The sequence below is a fragment of the Vicugna pacos genome, chromosome 3 (genome assembly GCF_048564905.1).
Source record: "Vicugna pacos chromosome 3, VicPac4, whole genome shotgun sequence".
Classification (NCBI taxonomy): domain Eukaryota; kingdom Metazoa; phylum Chordata; class Mammalia; order Artiodactyla; family Camelidae; genus Vicugna; species Vicugna pacos.
Window position 1 is genome coordinate 28841186 of NC_132989.1, and position 21076 is coordinate 28862261.

A 21076-nucleotide genomic window follows, 5' to 3' on the forward strand; every position below is an offset into this window, starting at 1 on the left:
GAGAAAACCCTGGGTGGGGAGTCTGCTACCAGCCTATCCTGGACAAGCCTGCACAGGGAGAGGGCACAGGCTACTGCACAGGAGGCCCCAGGATGCACCAAGGACGTGAAAGTCTTCTGTTCTCACCCCGGCAGCTGCCGACCTCCTGCCCCAAGCCTCCCTGCACACACCCTGCAGTGTTCCTGTCCCCACTTCCGGTAGCCTTGGGAAGTAGCTGGTATGAGGAAGACCAATGGCACGCAGGGAGGAAGTGGGCCTGCCCAGGCCCTTACCATCTGCACCAGCTTCAGTGTAGCCTGCAGCTCAAACGGTTGGTGGTTTCAGTTTTTCACCTTTCTTCGGTGCATCTTCAAGCTGAACATTAAATAAGTAAAACTGTTGCCCCATCCCAGACGTGTGAGGGAAGCTGTGCCTTCAATATTTCCAAAATAATACTCCCTCTTTCCTCATATTCATAAGCACCTTCGAGTCTGGGAACTGTGTTCACATCTGCCATCTTGTTGGATCCTCATAAGCCCCACTAAGGTAATAACAGCTAACAATGACTGAGCCCTCACCCGGTGTCAGGAACACGAATTAATTCGCAAAATCCAATATAACTGTTCCAATTTGACAGAAGAGAAAAATGAGGCAAAATGAGGCAAACAGTAATTGACTGGCTCAAGGTCACAGTCCGTAAGGGAGAGCTGAGATTTTTATCCCAGACTGCCCAGTTCCAAAGTATACCCTATTATCTTCTGTTATATTGCCCTTCAAGGCACATACATAAGAACAAATTCTATCTATGGATGAGAAAATAAGGCTGAGAAGAAAAAAAGGTGTGGGACCTGACATCAGGGCTGCTTCCCATGCCCGCTATTCCAAGCACCAAAGATACAGCAGTCAACAACAGAGATCAGGTTCTGGGCTTCAACGAGCTTAGTTCCAGTGAGGGAGACAGACAAGAGGCAAATAATTACACAGACAGCTGGAAAACACAAGGTGTTATGAGAAGGTGCACCTTCAGGGTCTTAATTGAAGAAGGAGTGTGTGGGATTGGGGGATTGGGGCAGCAGGGATGGTGTGGAGTTAATGGGGAGGGACAGTTCTTGGCCCCTGTCCCACTGCTCTACTCTCCCACGCATTCCAGTCCCTTCAGGAAATCTGCTTCCATGAAAGCTTCTCTCCGGGTATTGTCAAAGTTGCCTCAAGCGGTGCCTTTGCGGCAGCTGCTTTTAGTGTTTGTGCCTGAGTGAGCACAAACTCAGGTGTGTGTGCCGTGGGAGACCGGGGGGGGGGGGGGCAGACTAGGGTGTTTGATCTTTGATCCTCAGCTAACTCAAGCACCTTCATTCCTCATCAAAGTCCTGCGTGAACACGTGGGAGAGCACCGGCAGGGGGTGAAGAGAGGGTGAAGGCAGCCGGCAGGGCCAGAATCTGCTGGTACGAAATGCTGGCATAAAAGGTTCAATTCTGAGAAACATTTTCAGATTAACTGAAAGCCAGGGCCCTTCCCAAAATACCTCTTAAAACAGTCGTTCAACATAAAGTATGAAATTAACTTTTGCTGAAGAGGAAGCCCTCCAGGGCTGGCAGCAGCAGGCCAGCCTTGGGGGACTGGTGCAGCGCTGCTGCCGTCACTGCTGGCACCTCCTGGGCTGCAGGCTGCCATCGCGACCCTGCACTGGTGTGCTCACCGTGAAGCTGCTAAGGGATACCTCGCTGCCTTCGCTAAACATGCTTTTTCCCTACTTCTCCACTCTTTCTCACTTGGGGACTCTCCCTACGGAAAAGAAACTGCAGCTCTTTGGGTTGTAAGGCTGTGATTTCCAGTTGCATTTCCCAATTTCCATTTAGAAGCTGCTCTGCCAGCACTTCACTCCTAGAGCCCCAGGGCACCACAGAGGAGCTGAGGTGAAGAAAAAAGTGTTCCTGCCAGCACCCTGCTCTCTGGGGCTCTCTGAGGGTGGGGACTGGCCAAACTTCCTGTTGGGGAGGCTGTTAAAATGCAGATTCCTGGCTCCCCAGTCTCTGAGGTGGTATATTTGGGCCCTTCTAATTCAGGTGTGTACCCCTACTATGGCAGTCACAGCCTCAGAGACCATCAAAACAGCCAGAGCACAGCTGAACACAGCCCAATCCCTCCCCAAGCTCTTCCCACAAGTGCTTGTGAAACTCTATTACCCATCCCTGGCTCCTTCCCTTTCTGGTGTTGGACTCATTTCAGATGTCAGCTCTTTGGGACTGGAGGTCTGTAGGAAGCCCAGGTCATGGTTCTCACACAAGCTCCTCTTCCTCATACTCCAGATTTCCCTTTAAGATACTAATTTGTAATAGGCATTACTGGAATCAAAAGAAAAATTATATTAAGAGACTTTAGGTCCTTTGCTCTATCCCTGCTCCATTTATGTGTAATTTATCGCCTGTCTAATTCCAAAAAGGATTTAAGGACATTTACATCTTTTTTTTTTTTCCTGTGTGTGTGTGTGTGCGTGTGTGTGAGAGAGAGAAAAGAAAGAGAGAGACAGAGAAAGATTCTGTGTGGGGTGGGTCTTAAAATGAACCCTTGCCCTGGTTTGCCCTTGGAGGGAGCAGGTGGTCAGGTCACCAAGTCTGGCAGATGTAGACCTCTGCTAATCTCTAGGGCAAATTTGTTCTTCAGTGTTTCTAGTATCACTTTTTGATCAATCATTAATCAAAGTTGCAATAAAAAGATAATCTTCTCAGGGCTGGGCTGTAAATGTCCTGGTTAAAAACCTTAAATAAACCCTTCTGTGGAGGCCTCAAAGCTAAGAGAGAAGGGCCTCATGTCTGTGGCTAGGTTTGGAAACAAATGAAGGCTGGGCACAGACATGAACTTCAGTCACATGAGTGGCTGTGGCTTCTTGCTTCACCTCTTGCTACCAAAGAAGCTGATCATGTCCTGGCTCCTGGACCAGGTGACATAGCTGGGGAAGGAGGTTGCAGCTGGGCCCAAATGTGGGGGCCTGGGAAACACTTCCACAAGGTGTGACATCTGTGGCATGGCTCTGGGGCCTGGTCTGATGGCAGCCCCCAAAGCCTACAGAGCCCATGAGGTGGAGGGTGCCCCTTTCTCTGATAGCTTGGCTCATTCCTGCTGACTCACTGTTATGCAGGGCAGAGTCGTGCCTGGGCTGAAGAAGGAGGCCCACTGCTCAAGGGAGGAAGAGGGGAAGTGGCTGTCCTCCCAGGGCCCAACAGGGGCATAGGTTGTGGGGCCCTCACTCCTCTCCCAGCTCCCTCACAGTGGCAAAGGCGGATCTGCTCTTTGGGGCATGAGGGCGCAGGCTCCTGACTGGCTGCAGAAGCTGGATCTAGGAGCTAGAATCAACAGGGATAATATGAGGCCCAGCACCAGGTCCAAGAAGCAGGGACATCAAGGCAGGGCACAGGGACCGGAGCCACAAGCAGCCTCGACCAGAAGACTTAGGATTTAGTTGTGAGGAACCTTTGCAGGAACCACAATGACTGCATCATCCAAGAAAGCTGACGTGCTCAGGTGGATGCTTCTAAGACGTGTATTACCTAAGAAGGTGGGAGAGGCATTCACTGTTCTCTCCAACCCCTTCTGACACATTCCTGGGTCCACTCTGGTACCACATTTCCAGACACATGGAAGAAATAGGCATTTTCAGAGAAGAGTAATCCTAGAGGTGCAGGGCAGTGAAATCAGATGTGAGAAACTGTTCAAGAATTGATGTCCAGAACAGAGATAGAATTGTTTTGGATGGCTGGAAGGGAGGAAAGCAGTATCAATGGGAACAGTCGAGAAACAGATGTGAGAAGACTTCCTATAGGTCCAGTATGGTCTCCAAAGGTAGACAGATACACACATGCAAACACACATACACACATATTTTTTGATAGAGAACAAGAAAGGAATGAAAAGACATGTACTGAAAATTTAACAGCAGTTTTCTCTAGGTGATAAGATTATGAATGATTTGAATTTTTCCCCTTGTGCTTATCAATAGTTTTTTAAATGTCTGTAATATACCCAAATTACTTTTTTATTATCGCAAAATATACATAACATAAAATTTACCATTTTAACTATTTTTAAAGCAGGCAATTCAACGGCATTAAGTACATTTACATTGTCGTGCAGCCATTACTACCATTCAGCTCCAGAATGTTTTCATCATCCTCAACATAAACTCCAAACCCATTAAACTAATTCCTTACGCTTTCCTACTGCCAGTGGTTGGCAACTCCCATTCTGCCTTCTTTCTCTATGAATCTGACCATTCTAGGTACCTCATATAAGTGGAATCATACAATATTTGCCCTTCTGTGTCTGGCTTATTTTGCCTCTTAGCCTAATGTTTTTCAAGGTTCATCCATGTTGTAGCATATGGTAGAATTTCTTTCCTTTTAAAGGCTGAATAATATTCCATTGTGTGTATATACCACATTTTGTTTATCCATTCATCTGTCAATAGACACTTGGATTGTATCCACCTTTTGGTTATTGTGAGTTATGCTGATATGAACATGGGTATACAAATATCTCTTTGAGACACTGCTTTCAGTTCTTTTGGATATATACCCAGAAGTGGAATTACTGCATTATGTGGTAAGTTTATTTTTAATTTTTTGAGGAAATGTTATATTGTTTTCCATAGTGGCTCTACCATTTCACATTCCTACCAGCAGGGCACTGGCGTTCTAATTCCTCCACATCCTCACCAACACTTATTATTTTCTGGGTTTTTTTTTTTTTTTTTGACAATTGCTATCCTAAAGGGTGTAAAGTGGTATCTCATTGTGGTTTTGATTTATATTTCCTTGATCTAAACTACCTACTTTTTAATCCAATTTTGTCTGAATCAAATACTTCATTCTTTATTTCTTGATAATATAGATATTTGCCTCCTTTTTTTTGTACCTAATCTTTGCATTATGGTTTTTTAAATTGTGGTAAAATATACATAACATAAAATTTATATTCATAACCATTTATAAATGTAAAATTCAGTATTGTTAAGTAAATTCACACTATTGCGACCTAAAACAAATTACTTTTATAATAGTAAGAAGAAACAAAAGGCTATTTTTAAAAAAGAAGAAGAAAGCAATGAATTCTCAGCCCCTAGAGATATTCACATACTTTGGCTCAGTCTTGGCAGGGATTTGCATCCATCTACTGAGCACCTCTGATGTACTGGGCTCTGTGCAAGGCAGGGGGCTCCAAGGTCTGGTCTCGTCCTCAGATTTCAGCCTCTGTGGGGAGCAGTTATACCCAAAGCTGCTGTGGGCCCAGCAGGCTGCCCTGTCTGCAGGTGCAGTGTTGGGAAGGCAACACAGCTGAGGTGGCATGTGAACTGAGCCCCAAAAGATGAGCAGAGTTTGCAGGTGCATAAGGGCAGAAAGGAATTGCCCTGTGCTACTGGGCTGTGGCAGCACCTATCACAACTGCCATTACAAAAGCACTTGCTAACAATTTATATCTGTCTACCCTACTTGATTGTAAGCTTCATGAGAGCAAGGCCAGGTGGTCTTGTTCACTGTTGAACCTGACCACTGTGCCCAACGCAGACAGGGGTAAAATGAATACTTGCTGAATAAATGAGTGGATGAGGATGAAGAGGAGGAGAGAGGAGACGTCTCCTTCTAGAATCTTGGCCACAAGGGGCCAACAACATGGCTGTACATCATGGGGAAGGGGTGGAGAGAATCATTGCGTGGACGTTGGAGATAGGATCATGCCAAACTTTGCACCACAGAAGCCAGTGGAGAAGGAGTCTGAAGACCCAGGTTTGACAGAACTGAAGGGCTTGACTGCTGAGGGCTGGAAGAAAGGGAAGAGGCTGAGACGTAGGATCAGTGGAAGAAGAGTGTCTCTTTTTATGAGACTCAGATGGCAAATATGAAAAAGACAAGAAATGCCAGTCATTGACAAAGATGTGAAGCAACTGGAATTCTCATACACTGCAGGGGAGGGTGTTCTTCCCAGGCTTCAGACAGCACTTTGGTTGCTGGTTGGTTCAGGCTACCATTTGCACCAATCAAGGAGATCCCAACATCTGCATTTGGACTATTAGACATGAAATGCTCTATGCCCAGAGCAATTTCCAAGATGGGACTGAATCCATGGGAAACAGCATAACTGAGAACACGGAGTTGGCTCTGTGCTCATCAGCCTCCAAAATGTCAACTTTGCCCACGTGCCTCCTTGACCCTTACCTTACGTCATGCAGCTGGCAGGACTTCAATCAACAGAATGTGGACCCTGCTCTTTCCAAAGAGCATGGTGTGGGCTCTTGGGCATTCTGGTAAACTTCATCAGGGTATGCAAAGCCCCTCTGCCTGAGGGGCCTTTATGCACACCTAGTCAGGCACCAGCATCCTAGTCCCCTGCTGGTGGTCCAACTTGCCTACCGGACATGTGGCACATGTGCCAACACAGAGCTCACACAAGGAAGCACTGCTTGGTACCTGCACAGCTCCAGTTTGAGGGGAGGAAAATGCTGACTCTGAACGTGGTCTATATTTTTACTGCATCTTCATGTTCAATTTGGAGAATGTTATCACTGAGGTACCAAATGCCACTTCACTCACTGTGGGGGAGCATGAAGAAATGCCCAGTGGTCCCTGGGATGAGGCTGCAGTCCAGAGGCAGGGACAAGATGAACATAGATGATGCAATGGGGACTCAATAGAAGGCAATGTGTAATCAGGAGCCATGTTGCATGCTATCTCTCTAAGTGCTGCAGGAGCTCAGAAGAGTAAGGGGTCAAGTTGGGGTGGGGTGGCCAAGGAAGGTCCTGGAGCAGGGCCCCCAAGGTATAGCAGAAGATAGAGGAGACCATTACAGGTGAGGGAATAACAACTGGGACCTATATGTAAACCCACAGAACTCAAGAGCTGGCCTGGATCCATGTAGGAGACCCCCCCAGACTTCTCTTTCACCCAGGAGAGAGGCCACAGACAGCAGGCCTCCCTCAACCCCACTCAGGTCCCTGGAACAGATGCTCCACTGTCCACAGCCTAACCACAACCCCCACATGAGCTGTGTCCCATTTATGCTGGCCTAGAAACTGGGAAGTACCTGGCATGGGGCCCCCTTCACTTCTTCCACATGATTGCTAGGGCTCTGGGGGGACCAGCAAGGGATCATTTTTGTGGTCAGGAAATATCTGCGGCAGTTGTGGACACCACAGGTCCTCCCTGAACCCTTGTGAAGTGGAGGCCACATTCCCAAAGATTCTCAACTTGCCTAAACTCTAGCTCTAGTCTCTTCCTTCTTCCTGGTAGCTCATCTTGGTATGGCAGGTGAAGGTTATCTTTCTACAGGTCCATCAGGTCCCCTCAGATCCAAAATACGCTGAACTCAAAAGCAGGACGTCACAAAACAGAACAGTAGATACTAAGTTGTGGTTCAGTTCAATGATCTTTAAACTTGGCTGCACACAGAGCCACCTAAGGGTCTTCTTAAAAGTACTCATATCCAAACACTTCAACAGGCACTTTGCAAAGAGAGGATCTAAATGGCTAGCAGACATGTGAAAAGGTGCTTAACTGTATTAGTCATCAGAGAAATGCAAATTAAAACCACAATGTAATATCATCACACACTCACCAGAATGTCTAACGTGAAAAAGCCGGAAAATACCAGTTGTTGGCAAAGATTCTGTGAAGCAACCAGAACTCTCATATATTGCCAAGGGGGGTGTAAATTGGTACAGTCGCTTTGGAAAATTATTTGGCATAAGGTACCAAAGATGAACATACTAATTTTGAGACCTGACCAGCAATTTCATGTCCAAGTACGGACTCAACAGAAATGCATGCAAATGTGCTCTAAGACACCAACGAATGCTCATAGCAGTAGTCATAATAACCCCAAAGTGCCAACAATAACCCAAGTACCCAAATGTAGATAAATGGATGAATATCCACATGGTGGAATACTCTAGCAATGAGAATGAACTAACTACAACTATAAGCAACAGCTTTGATGAATCTCACAAACACAATGTTGACTGGAAGAAGCCAGACACAAAAGAATATATACTGCATAATTCCATTTATATAATATAAAGCTCAAAAACAAGCAAAGCTGATTTATACTGTTAGAAATTAGAATGGTGGTTACCCTTAGGGGCACCAGGGGATGCTGGTGATGTTGCTTCTTGATCTGGATGCAGATTACTTGGGGTAAATTCACTTTGTGAAAATTCACCAAGCTTTACACTTATGGTTTATGTTTTTTTCTTTTCCTTTTTTCTTTTTTGCATGTATGTTATACTTCAATAAAGACTTAAATGTTTAAAGAACTTAAAATTTTTTTTCAATTAAAAAACTTTATTTTGAATAACTCTAGATTCATAGAGGGTGTCAGAACTGTACAGAATTCTCTTATACTGTACTTGGTTTGCCAAAAGATAGTATCTTGCATAGTCATAGTATAATCATCAAACATAAGAAGTTTACAGTGGTCCAATGATACTATTAACTAAACTGCTGATTTATCCAGGGTTCATCAGTGTCTTGCTAAGGGTTTTTTTTTTTTTTTTCTGTTCCAGGATCCAATCTAGAATCTCTCATTCCATTTAGTTGTCATGTCTTCTTGTTCTTCAAGAACTCTGACAGTAAAGAAGTTTTTAAAACCCAGATCAATTCAGCCAGTATCTCTGGGGTGAGAATGAGGCCCAGGCATCAGTATTTTTTTTGGATTCTAGATTGTAATGTACAGCCAAAATTGAAAGCCACTGGTTTAATTTCTTGGGAAAAGCAGATCCATTCAAAAGCCTCAAATGGCCCTGACAAAAGGCACTTCCATCTTGGTGGAGTGAGAAGAGGAGGTCCAGCTTTGTTGATGTGATGAAGCCTTCTGCATGGGTAGAGGAAGTATTACAGCATGCTGTTGTAATATGTTTCTTCCCTGGCAGTGTCTGTTGAAAGCTGGTTGCATCAGTTTGTAATGGTATATGATGGGAACAGGTGAGCCCTGGCATCGTCCCAGGGAAGGGTGGGGGTGTGTAGGACCCACTCAGGGTGTCTGTGCTTGTGGGTAACAGTCAACTCTGGTCTTCAGATGATGCTCAAAATCCCTGGCTCTGGGTCCAGATTAGGAACTTGCAACATCTCGCTGAGGACCGTGTCAGGCTTGGCTCAAGTGCTTGGGCTGAGAATTTTCCTTCCTCTCCATGTGGTTAATGGCAGCCACCCTAGCAATGGCTGAATTCCAGCATACTCTAAACAAACTATAGGCAGCTTGGAAAAGACAAGACAGGACATGGACTTATATATACTACTCAGGTGTTCTGCCTACTTGGGTCCCATTCACTTTCCCAGAAATGCATGGACCATGAACCTTCTGCTATGTGAGGGGCTGTGCAGAGAGACCTCAGAAGCCTCCCCCAGCCCTCCAGGGCCCTCCACTTTCCAGCCATAGGATGGCTCTTCTGGCTGTGTCCCTGCATATCTGCTTCCCAGAATGGCGTTTACAGAGCAAGAGTGAACAGGTTGGGCCTGGGGCTCTTGTACCTCTGCTGGGCGGGACGCTGGCAGGGGCCTCGGCTGGGCTCACTTGGCTGAGGGACAGAGTGGCGTGGGCTGGAAGAAGACAAGCTAAACTGAAAAAGCCTACATCACTTAAGATGTTAAAAACAAACAAATCTGTCTCCAATTGCCCAGTCCTCACTCCTCAAATTAAAAAGAAAAATCCCTAGAGGTAAAAAAAAAAAAAAAAAAAGAAAAATCATGAATAAGGAAGCCAGGGTAAGAATGTAGAAGTATCTCTCCACCGAAGCTGCAGTTCTTCATTTCCCTGGCTTTGGGTTCCCCTGGTGAAACTGAGGTGATGCTTCCCAGGCCTTTTCCTTCTGCCCAGGAAGGTCCATGGCTCTGCTGGAGTAGGCCAGGAAGCTTAGGCCCTGAGGGCTGTGCCTGTGCTGCCCCTGGCTGGGTCCTCAGCCCCAGTGTGCCATCTCATCGCCCTGCCTGTGAAATACCACAAAGGCAACCTCCGCCAGCCAGAGTGGCACTACCCCTTCCTGTTGTCTTTAAGAAGCGTTTAAGAAACGTATCCTTTTTGTGCTTCAGGAAACGGGTGGCCAGGAAGAGTTCTTGATTCTACTTTCTTCCTAGAGGTATGTGTGCTTCAAAGGGGTGCATAAATTCTACAGAACTGAGGCCTGACTGGGCAGTAGAGTGAGGAGGTGAGAGAACCCAAGAAGCACTCCAGCAGGAGAGTCACGCAGGGCTGATCTCAGAGGTGGCCATAGGACAGCTTAGCTGCTGCAAGGGTGCGAGATGTGATAAGGGCAAGCCAACAGGCCTCACTGGGCTCCAATTTACCTTCAGCCCAGTGGATAGACAAGCACATGGCATTCCCCAGAGCAAAAGCATCAAAGAAGCTATTGACCTGAAAGCACATAGGCCTGGTGAGTCTGACCTGAGGGACCCCTAATGTCAAATCTAGGGGAATCCCACCCACACACGGCCTGGATGTCCCTCAAACATTCACTTTACCTTAAGGCCCAACAAGGGCCTAGTATCAGGAAGGTATTTAACCCTTTTTTGAAACTGTTGATATTTTCCAGCCTGTCATATAATTTCTGAAAACCAACACAAATTCTCTTCCCTGGTTTCCTTTTATCTACGTGCTTATTTTCCTTCTCAAAATACTCCAATACTGGCACAAAAACAGACATACAGATCAGTGGAACAGAACAGAGAGTCCAGAAATAAACTTATGCACTTATGGTCAATCTATGACAAAGGAGGCAAGAATATATGATGGTGAAAAGACAGTCTCTTCAATAAATGATGCTGGGAAAACTGAAGAGCTATATGTAAAAGAATGAAATTAGAATATTCTCTAATACTATATACAAAAACAAACTCAAATTAAAGACCTAAATTTAAGACTGGATACTATAAAACTTCTAGAGGAAAACATAGGCAGAACACTCTTTGACATTAATCACAGCAACATTTTTTTGGATCCATTTCCTAGAGTAACGGAAATAGAAGCAAAAATAAGCAAATGAGACCCAATTAAACTGAAAAGTTTTTGCACAGCAAAGGAAACCATAAACAAAATGAAAAGACAACCTATGGAATGGGAAAAAATGTTTGCAAGCAATGCAACTGACAAGGGAATAATTTCCAAAATATACAAGCAGTTTACACAGTTCAATTTCAAAAAAACCCAATTAAAAAATGGGCAGAAGATCTAAACAGACATTTCATCAAAGAAGACATACAGATGGCCATTAAGCACATGAAAAGATGCTGAACGCTGCTAATTATTCAATAAATGCAAATCAAAACTATAATGAGGTATCACCTCAAACCAGTCAGAATGGCCATCATTAAAAAGTCTACAGATAATAAATGCTGGAAAGAATGTGGAGAAAAAGGAACCCTCCTACACTGTTGGTGGGAAGGCAAATTGGTGCAGTCACTGTGGAGAACAGAAAGGAGGCTGCTTAAAAAACTGAATATAGAAGGGGAGAGGGTATAGCTCAGCGGTAGAGTGTGTGCTTAGCATGCATGAGGTCCTGGGTTCAATCCTAGTACCTTCCTTTAAAAAAGTAAATAAAAATAAATAAATAAACCTAATTGCCTCCTGCTCAGAAAAAAAAAAGAAAAAGAAAAAGAAAAAGAAAAACAGAGTTACCATATGACCTAGCAATTCCACTCCTGGGCATATATATCCAGAAAAGACGAAAGCTCTAATTTGAAAAGACACCTGCACCCCAATGTTCACAGAAGCACTATTTACAATAGCCAAGACATGGAAGCAACCTAACTGTCCATCAACAGATGACTAGATAAAGAAGTTGTGGTATTTATATACAATGGAATACTACTCAGCCATAAAAAGGAACGAAATAATGTCACTGGCAGCAACAGTGGATGGATCTAGAGATTATCATAGTAAGTGAAGTAAGTTAAGTTAGTCAGAGAAAGACAAATATATGATATCACTTATATGTGGAATCTAAAAAAATGACACAAACAAACTTATTTACAAATGAACTTACTTAGAATACAGACTTGCTGACCTGAGGCTGGGCAAGGGAGGGAGCTGGCAGGGGGATAAAGCACCTCAACATACCCCAACATTACTCTCCAATCTCCTGCAGAGGTCTTTTTTAACCTCTTTTTATACACATATTTTATTTAAATGTGTAATTTTTATGTTTTGTCTTGAGGTGGTACTTAGGTTTGTTTACTTGTTTGTTTATACGGAGGTACTGGGGATTAAACCCAGGATCTCGTACATGCTAAGCACACACTCTACCACTGAGCTATACCCTTCCCTGCTCCTGAAGAGGTCTTCAACTACCCAAACCCAACTGAAAGCATGAGGACATAGAGCCTCACTGACCCAACCCACAAAGGTCAAATACTGGAAGGTGTGGGGAAGGGTAGAATATGAGTAGAGGCAGGCTGGTGGTGGGGGATACCCTGCATGGTCATCTAGTTTACTAGCCATTTAAAAGAAGTAAATTAGAAGTTACTGTGCTATAATGTGGCACCTTTACTGCAAATAAAAGGGACAAGAGGCAGTCAGAGACAGAAATGACCATGAAAAAGGGTTTAAGGAATTTTAGCACAGTGATCTAGGTCCTCATCATGGAGGGACAGATAGCTCTATTTAGCTTAATAATTCTAAGGTAAAAATGTATGTCCATAAAGATGATTCTAAATTATCCACAAAACATTAAACGTGTGTACTACTTAACTGATTTAACAAGGCAGGGAAGATTATAACACAATTTAGAGATACCATGCATCCATCCAAAATAAGTATAACAGGCTTCCATTAAACATCAGGTTATTTACGTGGCTCGATCTCCTTTCTCTCTGAAGTGACACTAAAATGCTAGTCAAGAATTAAAATGGTATAAATCCTTAAGAGCAAATAGAATGGTAGAGACATCAGTGGATGAGAGATTTCAGCAAACTCTGGGAAGCTGGAAAACAGATGGAGAATGATGGCTGATGTGGAAGAAGCTAGTTTCTTAAGGGCCCACAGAGGTGGACAATGACAGAAGGCAAGCTACTTCACCCTCAGAACTCTGGGGGAGCTCAGGCCTTGGGGAGAGTCAGGTCAGGTACAGAGTGGGTGGGGTAAGGAACCATAGCAATTGTTTGGAATCCTCCCAGGTCCCACCCTACACTGTGTCCCATATAGCAGGAGACTGAAGACATTAAACAGGAGAAACCCTGGCAAAAGAGAGGCAGATGAACCTTTTCAAAGATGAAAAGAGAGTGATGAGGGCAAAGTGTGAAGAATGAACAGTGGGACTCAATGCGCTCCCCTCCACTGCTGCACACCCAAGCCTGCCCCAGGCACATATCACCCCATTTCAGAGTGTAGTAAACAAACATGGGTACAAATTTTTTTTGACACTTCTTCCATTGAGGTATGTCTTTGTCTCCTTTGGTGAATCTGGATGGGCTTGTGACTACAGCAGAAGTGATGCTCTGTGATTTCCAAAGCCAGGCCATAAAAGGTGCTGCAGCTTCCATATTGCTGGCTGGAACATTCACACTGAGCCCCGAGCTACCACGCAAGACGTCCAAGTACCAGGCTGTTGTACTAGAGAGGCCATTTGTAGTCTCTCTGTCTCCAGGCCCAGTTGTGCCCAGTCTTCCAGCTATCCCTGCCAAGTGGAGAAAATCAGAATGGGATCCTTCAGCCCCAACTGGTTCCAACTCCCAGACACCTCAGCCTAGGCCTCAGACATTGTGAAGCAGAAAAGAGCTGTACCTTTTCCAAATTCCTGACTTGCAGTGCAATAAAATGGTAGTTGTTTATGCTAGAAAGTATTGGGGTGGTCTGCTATACAGCAAATGGAACAGGGAGTTAGAATGCTTCTCTTGAGAAGCAGCATGGCTCCAGAGCAGTGGTTCTAAACAGATTTTGCCCTCAGGGGACATTTGGCAATGTTTACAGCCATTTTTGGTTATCACAACTCTGGGAGTGGGGCTGCTACTGGCACCCAGTGGGTAGAGATCAGTGACGCTACTAAATATTCTACAGTGCACAACAAGGAATTATTTGGCCCAAAATGTCAACAGTGTCAAGGTTGAGAAACCCAGCGCTAGAGAAAAGAGTCTGACATTTAAAGGCTTGTTAACGAAAAGATTGTCTTGCTTCCTGCAGTGAAGCCCCAATTGATATGTTCTCCCCAAACAGTTTAATTCAGCTTCTTATTGCTTCATTCATAAATATCAATAGATACTTTTGATGTTTGAGGAAAGCCTTCAACAGGAAAGAGAAAACAAAGAAAAGCCAGGTGGAAACAAAGACAATTTAGAGATTAGAAGAGTATTAATACAAAACTAATAGACACTGAAAAATAATACATTCAGAGAGATAAGAGGGAGACAGTATATCCATAAAACAAGAATGCAATATTACGAAAAAGAAATAACTGAATATAAGAATGGGTATTTGTATATAAAAAATATAAAAGCCAAAAATTTTTTAAATCAATAGAAGGACTGGAGGATAAAAGCAAGGAAGGTTTCCCAAGGAAGTAGACCCAAAAGACAAAGGGAGGAGAAATAAAAGAGAAAATATAAGAAAATTAGAAGATTAATCCATTAGGTTCAACAGATAAAACAGAGAGGAGGAAATTATCAAAGAATTAACATAATTTCCTCCAGAACTCAAGGACATATAACACACTCTTTAGCACAGCAGTGAAGAATGTCTACATTCACTATGTATTGAGCTAACCAAAAATAGTGTTAGTCTTACTGAAAGGATGCAGGGATGAGAACTGGACGTGGTTTTATAGGTGAGCTCAGTTCTCACCTACCACAACAAGTCCACAGAGGTCTAAAATTGGTAAATCAAGAAATAACAACAGAACAGAAATAGAAAAGGGTTAAAAGGGGCTCCCTCTGAAGAGAGTAGAACTGAGAAGGGTAGAAAGGGGATTTTTATAAGCCTCTCTATTTTATTTAAACCATATCCATGCATAATTTTGACAAGTTTGATAAAATAGAAATTAATTAAAATGAGTCCAATAAAAAATTACAATGTGATTGGATTAAATTCAATTATTTGGAAAATTCACTTATGTGGACAAGCCATGGCCCAAGAATGCTCAAAAAACTGGCATGGGCAGCATATACCTTGTTAATGTGGAAGAGTTTCTCCTAATGTCACCAACGAGCAGACTGTTGGTAGGTAGGGGTAGGGATGGGAGATGGCACAGCAGCCCTTGGACAGTCACCCCCTCCCTTTCCCAGCAGGTTGTATTTGCTTGGGAGACCCTACCCTTAAATATGGATCCTATCAGGCTGCCAAAGAGAGGAGCTAGTCATCCTTTTAGGATGACTTCTGGGAATCCACTAGGATCCCCTACCTTTCTTACTCTGGACCCAGACAAGATGATGGGTTTCTTTCTGAGGGTGGCTAGGCCTGCCCAGGGCTGCAGCCACAGGGCCCTCCCTGGAGGTACAGGAGCCAGGCTGTCTAAGCAGCCAAAAGTGCCCACACACACTCATGGTCATCTGACAGGTCACCATATCTCTTACCAGGAGATCCCCGAGAAGAGGCCAAAGTGGGGAACATGATTGTAGGCATTTGAGCCTCACATTTGAGGCACATCTCCTTGGACACTAGCTCTCAGGTCTAACCATCTTTTCTTTCTTTTCCTTCATCCACTGCCTATTCTCCATCCCATCTGTCTCTACCTCAGTCCTCCAGAGCTCTGCCCTGGGGCTGCTCAGCTGACTTGCCTGCCAAATGCACTGCAGTTTTTTTTTTTTAAACATTTTCAATTGTTACATCCTTTGAAAAATTATATCATCATTATATAAGTAATACATATTCCTTATAGAAAAATGTTAAAATATTGAAAATCACCCATAATTCTAACCAGCCAAATAAAACCAATATTTGCCCATGAATTTCCAGAATGTTTCCAGGTTTTCTCACAAGTATCCAGAATGTATTCAGGCTTTCTCACAAGTGAAAATACTGTTGGTCCACATCTCATTTGGGTACCGACCTGCTAAGCACTCAACATATGCCAAACCTTGAGTTGGGCCTTTAGAGGTGTCAATCCCAGCAAATCCTCACAACTCTGTGAGGCAGGTGTTATTCTTCCCATTTTGCAGGCAGGAAGCGGGGGCTTAAGGAGATCACATCGCTTGTCTGAGTCCTCATCTTGGTTAAGAGACTGGCATGGATTTCAACCCTCCAGGCTAAATCTAAAGCTATTTTCCTTGAATGTTTTGTAAGAGCTTTCCATTTTTCTTTTTCTTTCTTTCCTCCCTTCTGCCCTCCTTCCCTTCCTTCCTTCTTTCTTTCTCTCTTTTTTCACTTAATAATATATGCAAACATCTTTCTTGTCAATAAATACACACCTAGATCATTCTGCTGCATGACATATCTTTGTATGGACATGCAAGATTTTAAACAACCAATTACTTTTTATTGGACTTTCTGATGTTTCCCTTTTTTTCTATTATAAACAATGCAGTTACAAATATCTTTGTTCATATACCTTTGCACAAATATGATTATTTTCTTAGGATAAATTCCAGGAGGTAGAATTGCTTGGACAAAGGCTAGACACATTTTAAACAGCTGCCCCTTTTCCAGTCACATCAGCTATCAGTGCACATTCCCCCACATACAGTATTTACTGAGTATTTTCACTTTTTAAAAAACTTGGACTGTGATTTAACACTGAATCTTAGAACCCTATGCTGAAAGCATTCTAGTGTATTCCTCTAGAGTTAGAATCATACTTTAAAAAAAAAAAGCCTGGACTTCAATAGTAAGGAAGGGGAGGGAGGAAAGCAGAGCAGGAGGGCCAGGCTGTAGGCCCACAACTGACTGGCATGACGGAGGTTGTTGACGTTTTCCCAAGGGAAGCAGTCTCCTCCTGGATCTGAAGACCTGACAGCCACCTCTGATGATCCACTCCTCATATTCAGCTGTCCTCACTGTCCCAGCACTCACACACTAATCAAAAAGTCAACTCGAATTCTCAGATCTTCACTTTATCTGGTTGCCAACACTTTCAGTACTCTGGTCTTCCTTGAATAACTTTCAGGGCCTTTTAAGCTAGGAAGTCCCAAACTAGATACAGTATTATTGCTCTTTTACCTTGATGTTGTCTGATACAGTATTATTGCTCTTTTACCTTGATGTTGTCTTCCTTCAATAGGCTGCAAACTCTGGCACCTGGTGGAAAAAAGGAAAGTAAGTGACTGAGGCACAGCACTGAGGGGGAGACTTGGGGCAAAGCAGCTGGTCCACAACAGACACCAGCACATGACGTCCATGTGGGCATTCTCTGCTCAGGGAAGTTCTTTCTCACTTGGCTTGTTAATGCTCCTGATAATGCTGGCAGAAACCTCAATGCTCTTTCCCTTGTCCAGTCATCAGATATGCCAGGCACTGTCCTTGGCCTCTGGGGATACAGTAGTAGACAAACAAATTTTAAAAACCCTGTCCTTGTGGAACTTGAAATTTCCTGGCAAAGACCAACAACCAACCAACCAACTAAACAAACAAACAAACAAACAAACAAATAAATAAATAAAATAGTAGCCAGAAGAGGAAAAATAAAGCAAAAGACGGGAGGAGGAAAATATTAGCTCGGAAGGTGGGAAGGAGAGCTGAAACTGTAAATGGTGTAGCCAGAGAAGCCCAGACAGCTGAGAAGATGACCTATGAACAAAGACCTGAAAGAAATGAGGACATGCGCCCTGAAAATCAGTGGGGAAGAAGCTTCCCAGGTGGAGGCAACAGCACATGCAAAGGCCTGAAGGTGAGAGTCTGCCTGACATGGTAAATATCAGAGAAGAGGGTGGTGTGGCCAGAGTAGAGTAAGTGAAGGGGGAAGTAAGGGAGGGGATCAGAGAGGTAGTGAGAGGCTCTAGAGTGTGCAGAGCATTAAAGTTCATCAAGTATTAAACTTGAGCTTTGACTCAAGATGGAAGCCACTGGAGAGTTTTAGACAAAGAAGTGACACGAAGTGACTCACACTTTAACAAGATCACTCTGGATGTTGTGTTGAGATTAAATTGGGGAGTATAGGTCGAACCAGTTGGGAGACTACAGCAGAAATCCTGGCAAGAGACAATGGTGGCTTGGACTAGAGAGGTAGCATGGAGGTAATGAGATCTGGTCAGACACCACAAAGTAGAGGCAGCAGAATTTGTTGATGGATTGGAAGTGGGATATGAAATAAAGGAGTCAAGGAGGACTCCAAGATTTCTGGCCTGACCAAGTGGGAAGATGGAATAGCTATTATTTGAATGCAGAAGCCTGATAATGGAGCATGTCTGACGGGGAGATAAGGAGCTCAGTTTTGGACATGTTAAGTATGAAAAGACTTTTAGACACTCAAGTGGAGAGGCCTGTAAGCAGGTGGGTATATGAGTATGGAGTTCAGGGGAGAGGTCCAGGCTGGAAACAAAGATTTGTGACTACTGACCATATAGCTCTTTAAAGCCATGACACAGGATGAGATCACCAAGGGGGTGACTGTCAATAGAGAAGCTGCTGTGAGGACTGAGCCCCATTCAGTTGCTCAGCACATGAGATTGAAAAGGAGTAGCAAGTAAAACAGGATGGAAACCAGGAGAAAGGGTTTCAAGGAGAGGGAGCAACCCACTGTGACAGGTCAAGTAATATGGAGTCAGAGAATTAACAACTGGATTTAGTATCTTGGAGTCACAGGTGATCCTGGTCAAGGGCAGATTCAGGGAAATGGTTGGGATGAGAACCTGACTGGAACAGATTCAAGTGAGAGAAGCTCAAGTTGTGAGTTAAAAGACAGAGTGGGCTGGCAGCAGCAGAAGCTCTGGAAGCAAAGGGGTAAAAGATCATCAGATAAACTGCTTTTAGCTTCACTTCACTCATTTATAAACTGTAAAGCACAAAGCGGGCACTTCCACAATGCATGTAACCATTTGGCAGCTGTGGTTCCCAAGCTGGACCAGATTCTCCAGGTTGCTGAGCTTCAACCAGTTCTGGCCCCATGAGACAGCAATCAGCTTGTTTCTAGACTCTCATGAAATTACTCCCATTTTCTCAGTGTCACGCGTAGCCTTAGGATCAATACCCGTAACTTGGGGTTGTTGAGCAGGTCCTCTGTTTCTTATAAACCAAGATCTCAATCGGGCCTCTTCTCCTGATGCAAAGTTAGAGGGAACAAGACAGGCAGGACGTGCTGCTCTCACGGAGCCTCGCTTCCGGAGGAGGAGATGAAGAATCACCAAGGAAACAGATGAGCAGGCAGGTCACTTCAGATGTGGACAAGTGCAATGAAGATAATAAAATGGGGTGAAAGAGGGAAAGAGAATGTGGGAGGAGCCACCTTCAGCCAGACTGTGTGGTCAGGTGGCCTCTCTGGAAGATGACATTTAAGATGAGAACTAGATGACAGTGCCCAGCTAATTCCCCTCAAACTGGCCCTTACCCTACTCTACTCTTGAGCTTTCAAATTTCCCAAGGTAGGGCCTGGCACCAGCTAAGTACAGGTCCAAAAAGAGATATTCTCTTTCTCTCTCTAATATGTATTGTGGGGATTTTTTTCTCCATGACTACAAAAGACATGCATTTTCACAGAAAGAATTGGAAAAAATTGAAAAAAGAAGTTACGTACAATTCTGCCACCCACAGATAACTACTGTTCACATTTGGTATGCAATTTTCTAGACATTTTCTATGCACATATAGACATATTTTTAAAAAATGAGATCATGTACACTGTTTTGTGTATGCTGTTTTAGTCAAGAATTTTTACTAAATTGATTATAAGCATTCTTCTCTTGCCATTTCGTTTTCTTCTACATGATGATTTTTAATGGCTGCATAGTATTCCACCGAATGCACATTTTTACCAAATTTTATTTAATTCCCAAACATTGGCCACTTAAGATTGTTTCCAAGTGACTGCTATTGTGAGTAAGTACTACAATGAATAATTCTGTACGTATCTTTTTTCCTTAGTTGGGGAGGCTTGCAAATCTCTGAATGTTTCCTTGGGTTAAAAAAAAGTCACTGCCCAGTGGGAGTACCACAAGTCTCATGGCACTGAGAGGCAGCCTGAGGCTGAGGACAGTGGAAGGGCAGAGCTGAGCCATGGTCCCAAGGAGCCCCAGAGTTCGCTCAGATGCCAGAAGCTGATTTAATCCTCTGACATACCCCACCCAGAGTTTTCCTCTCTGGAGGGCCTGAGCAGCAGGAAAACAATAGGCCCCTCACATTAACCCAGTGAAATCCAAAGGGATTCCCCACCTGAGCCAGGAAGAGGGTGTCACTCTCTGACCTAAGCACAGAGAGCACCTCCATCCTCCCTTGAAATCCCCTTGAGGAAGCTCCTCCCTCCAACCCTCCCTGGGGAAAACATCCGTGTGGTGAGGCAGTCAGCCTTTCTTCGGGGAAGCACTTCTGGGGAGTGCATAGGAAATAAAGGGCTCTCCAGAAATAGCAGCTCCTCTCCTATCCCTGACCCACCCTCCTCCTGAATCCTTGAATTCTCCAATTCCCCAGAGGGGCTGGTAGGGAGAGTTTATGCCCCCTATGAGAGGACTGTTCTCAGGGAGAGCGTGTTCTGGGGTGAATGGGAAAAGCACAAGCCCAGGAGGCCATCAGACCTGGGTTTGAATCCTAGCTCTGGCACATTCCAACCTCATCTTGGACAAGTGACCTCCCCTGTGAAATTCAAGCTCCAGGGACTTGGGTCTCTTTTGTTTACTGTTATATCTGCCAACACTTAGCAGGTAGCAGGTGCTCAATAAATACTATGCCAGGTCAATGCATATGATCATTTCTGAGCCTCAGTTTGCTCATCTATAAAATGGGGATGCTAACACCTATCTCACAGGCTTGTTGTGAATAAAAAAATAAAACATGGGTAAAATATTTAACATAGTTTTGGGTGTACAGCAAACACTAGAGTTCAAAGCCCTGGAGAATTGCATACACCATGCCCTGAGCCCCATAGCATTGACAGGAAGCTCTTCAGTTTCCTCAGCAGAATTAGTTTGTCTCTACTCTGCTCACTACTGCACCCCAAACACACCTCTGGTATGGTACATATCATCCTGTGTGTGTGCTTCCGACTCCCTC

The 21076-nt window shown here is 44.1% G+C and overlaps 1 protein-coding gene across 3 annotated transcripts in view; it reads right to left on the reverse strand.

Moving 5' to 3' along the window:
- RAD50 (RAD50 double strand break repair protein) overlaps nucleotides 1-21076 on the reverse strand; it is a 209603-nt gene that overhangs the window by 148431 nt on the left and 40096 nt on the right. For all 3 annotated transcript variants that reach the window (XM_072957363.1, XM_072957365.1, XM_072957364.1), the window contains one exon: nucleotides 17136-17176. In XM_072957363.1, the coding sequence (XP_072813464.1) occupies nucleotides 17136-17176 (41 nt within the window). The remainder of the gene's footprint in view (nucleotides 1-17135; nucleotides 17177-21076) is intronic.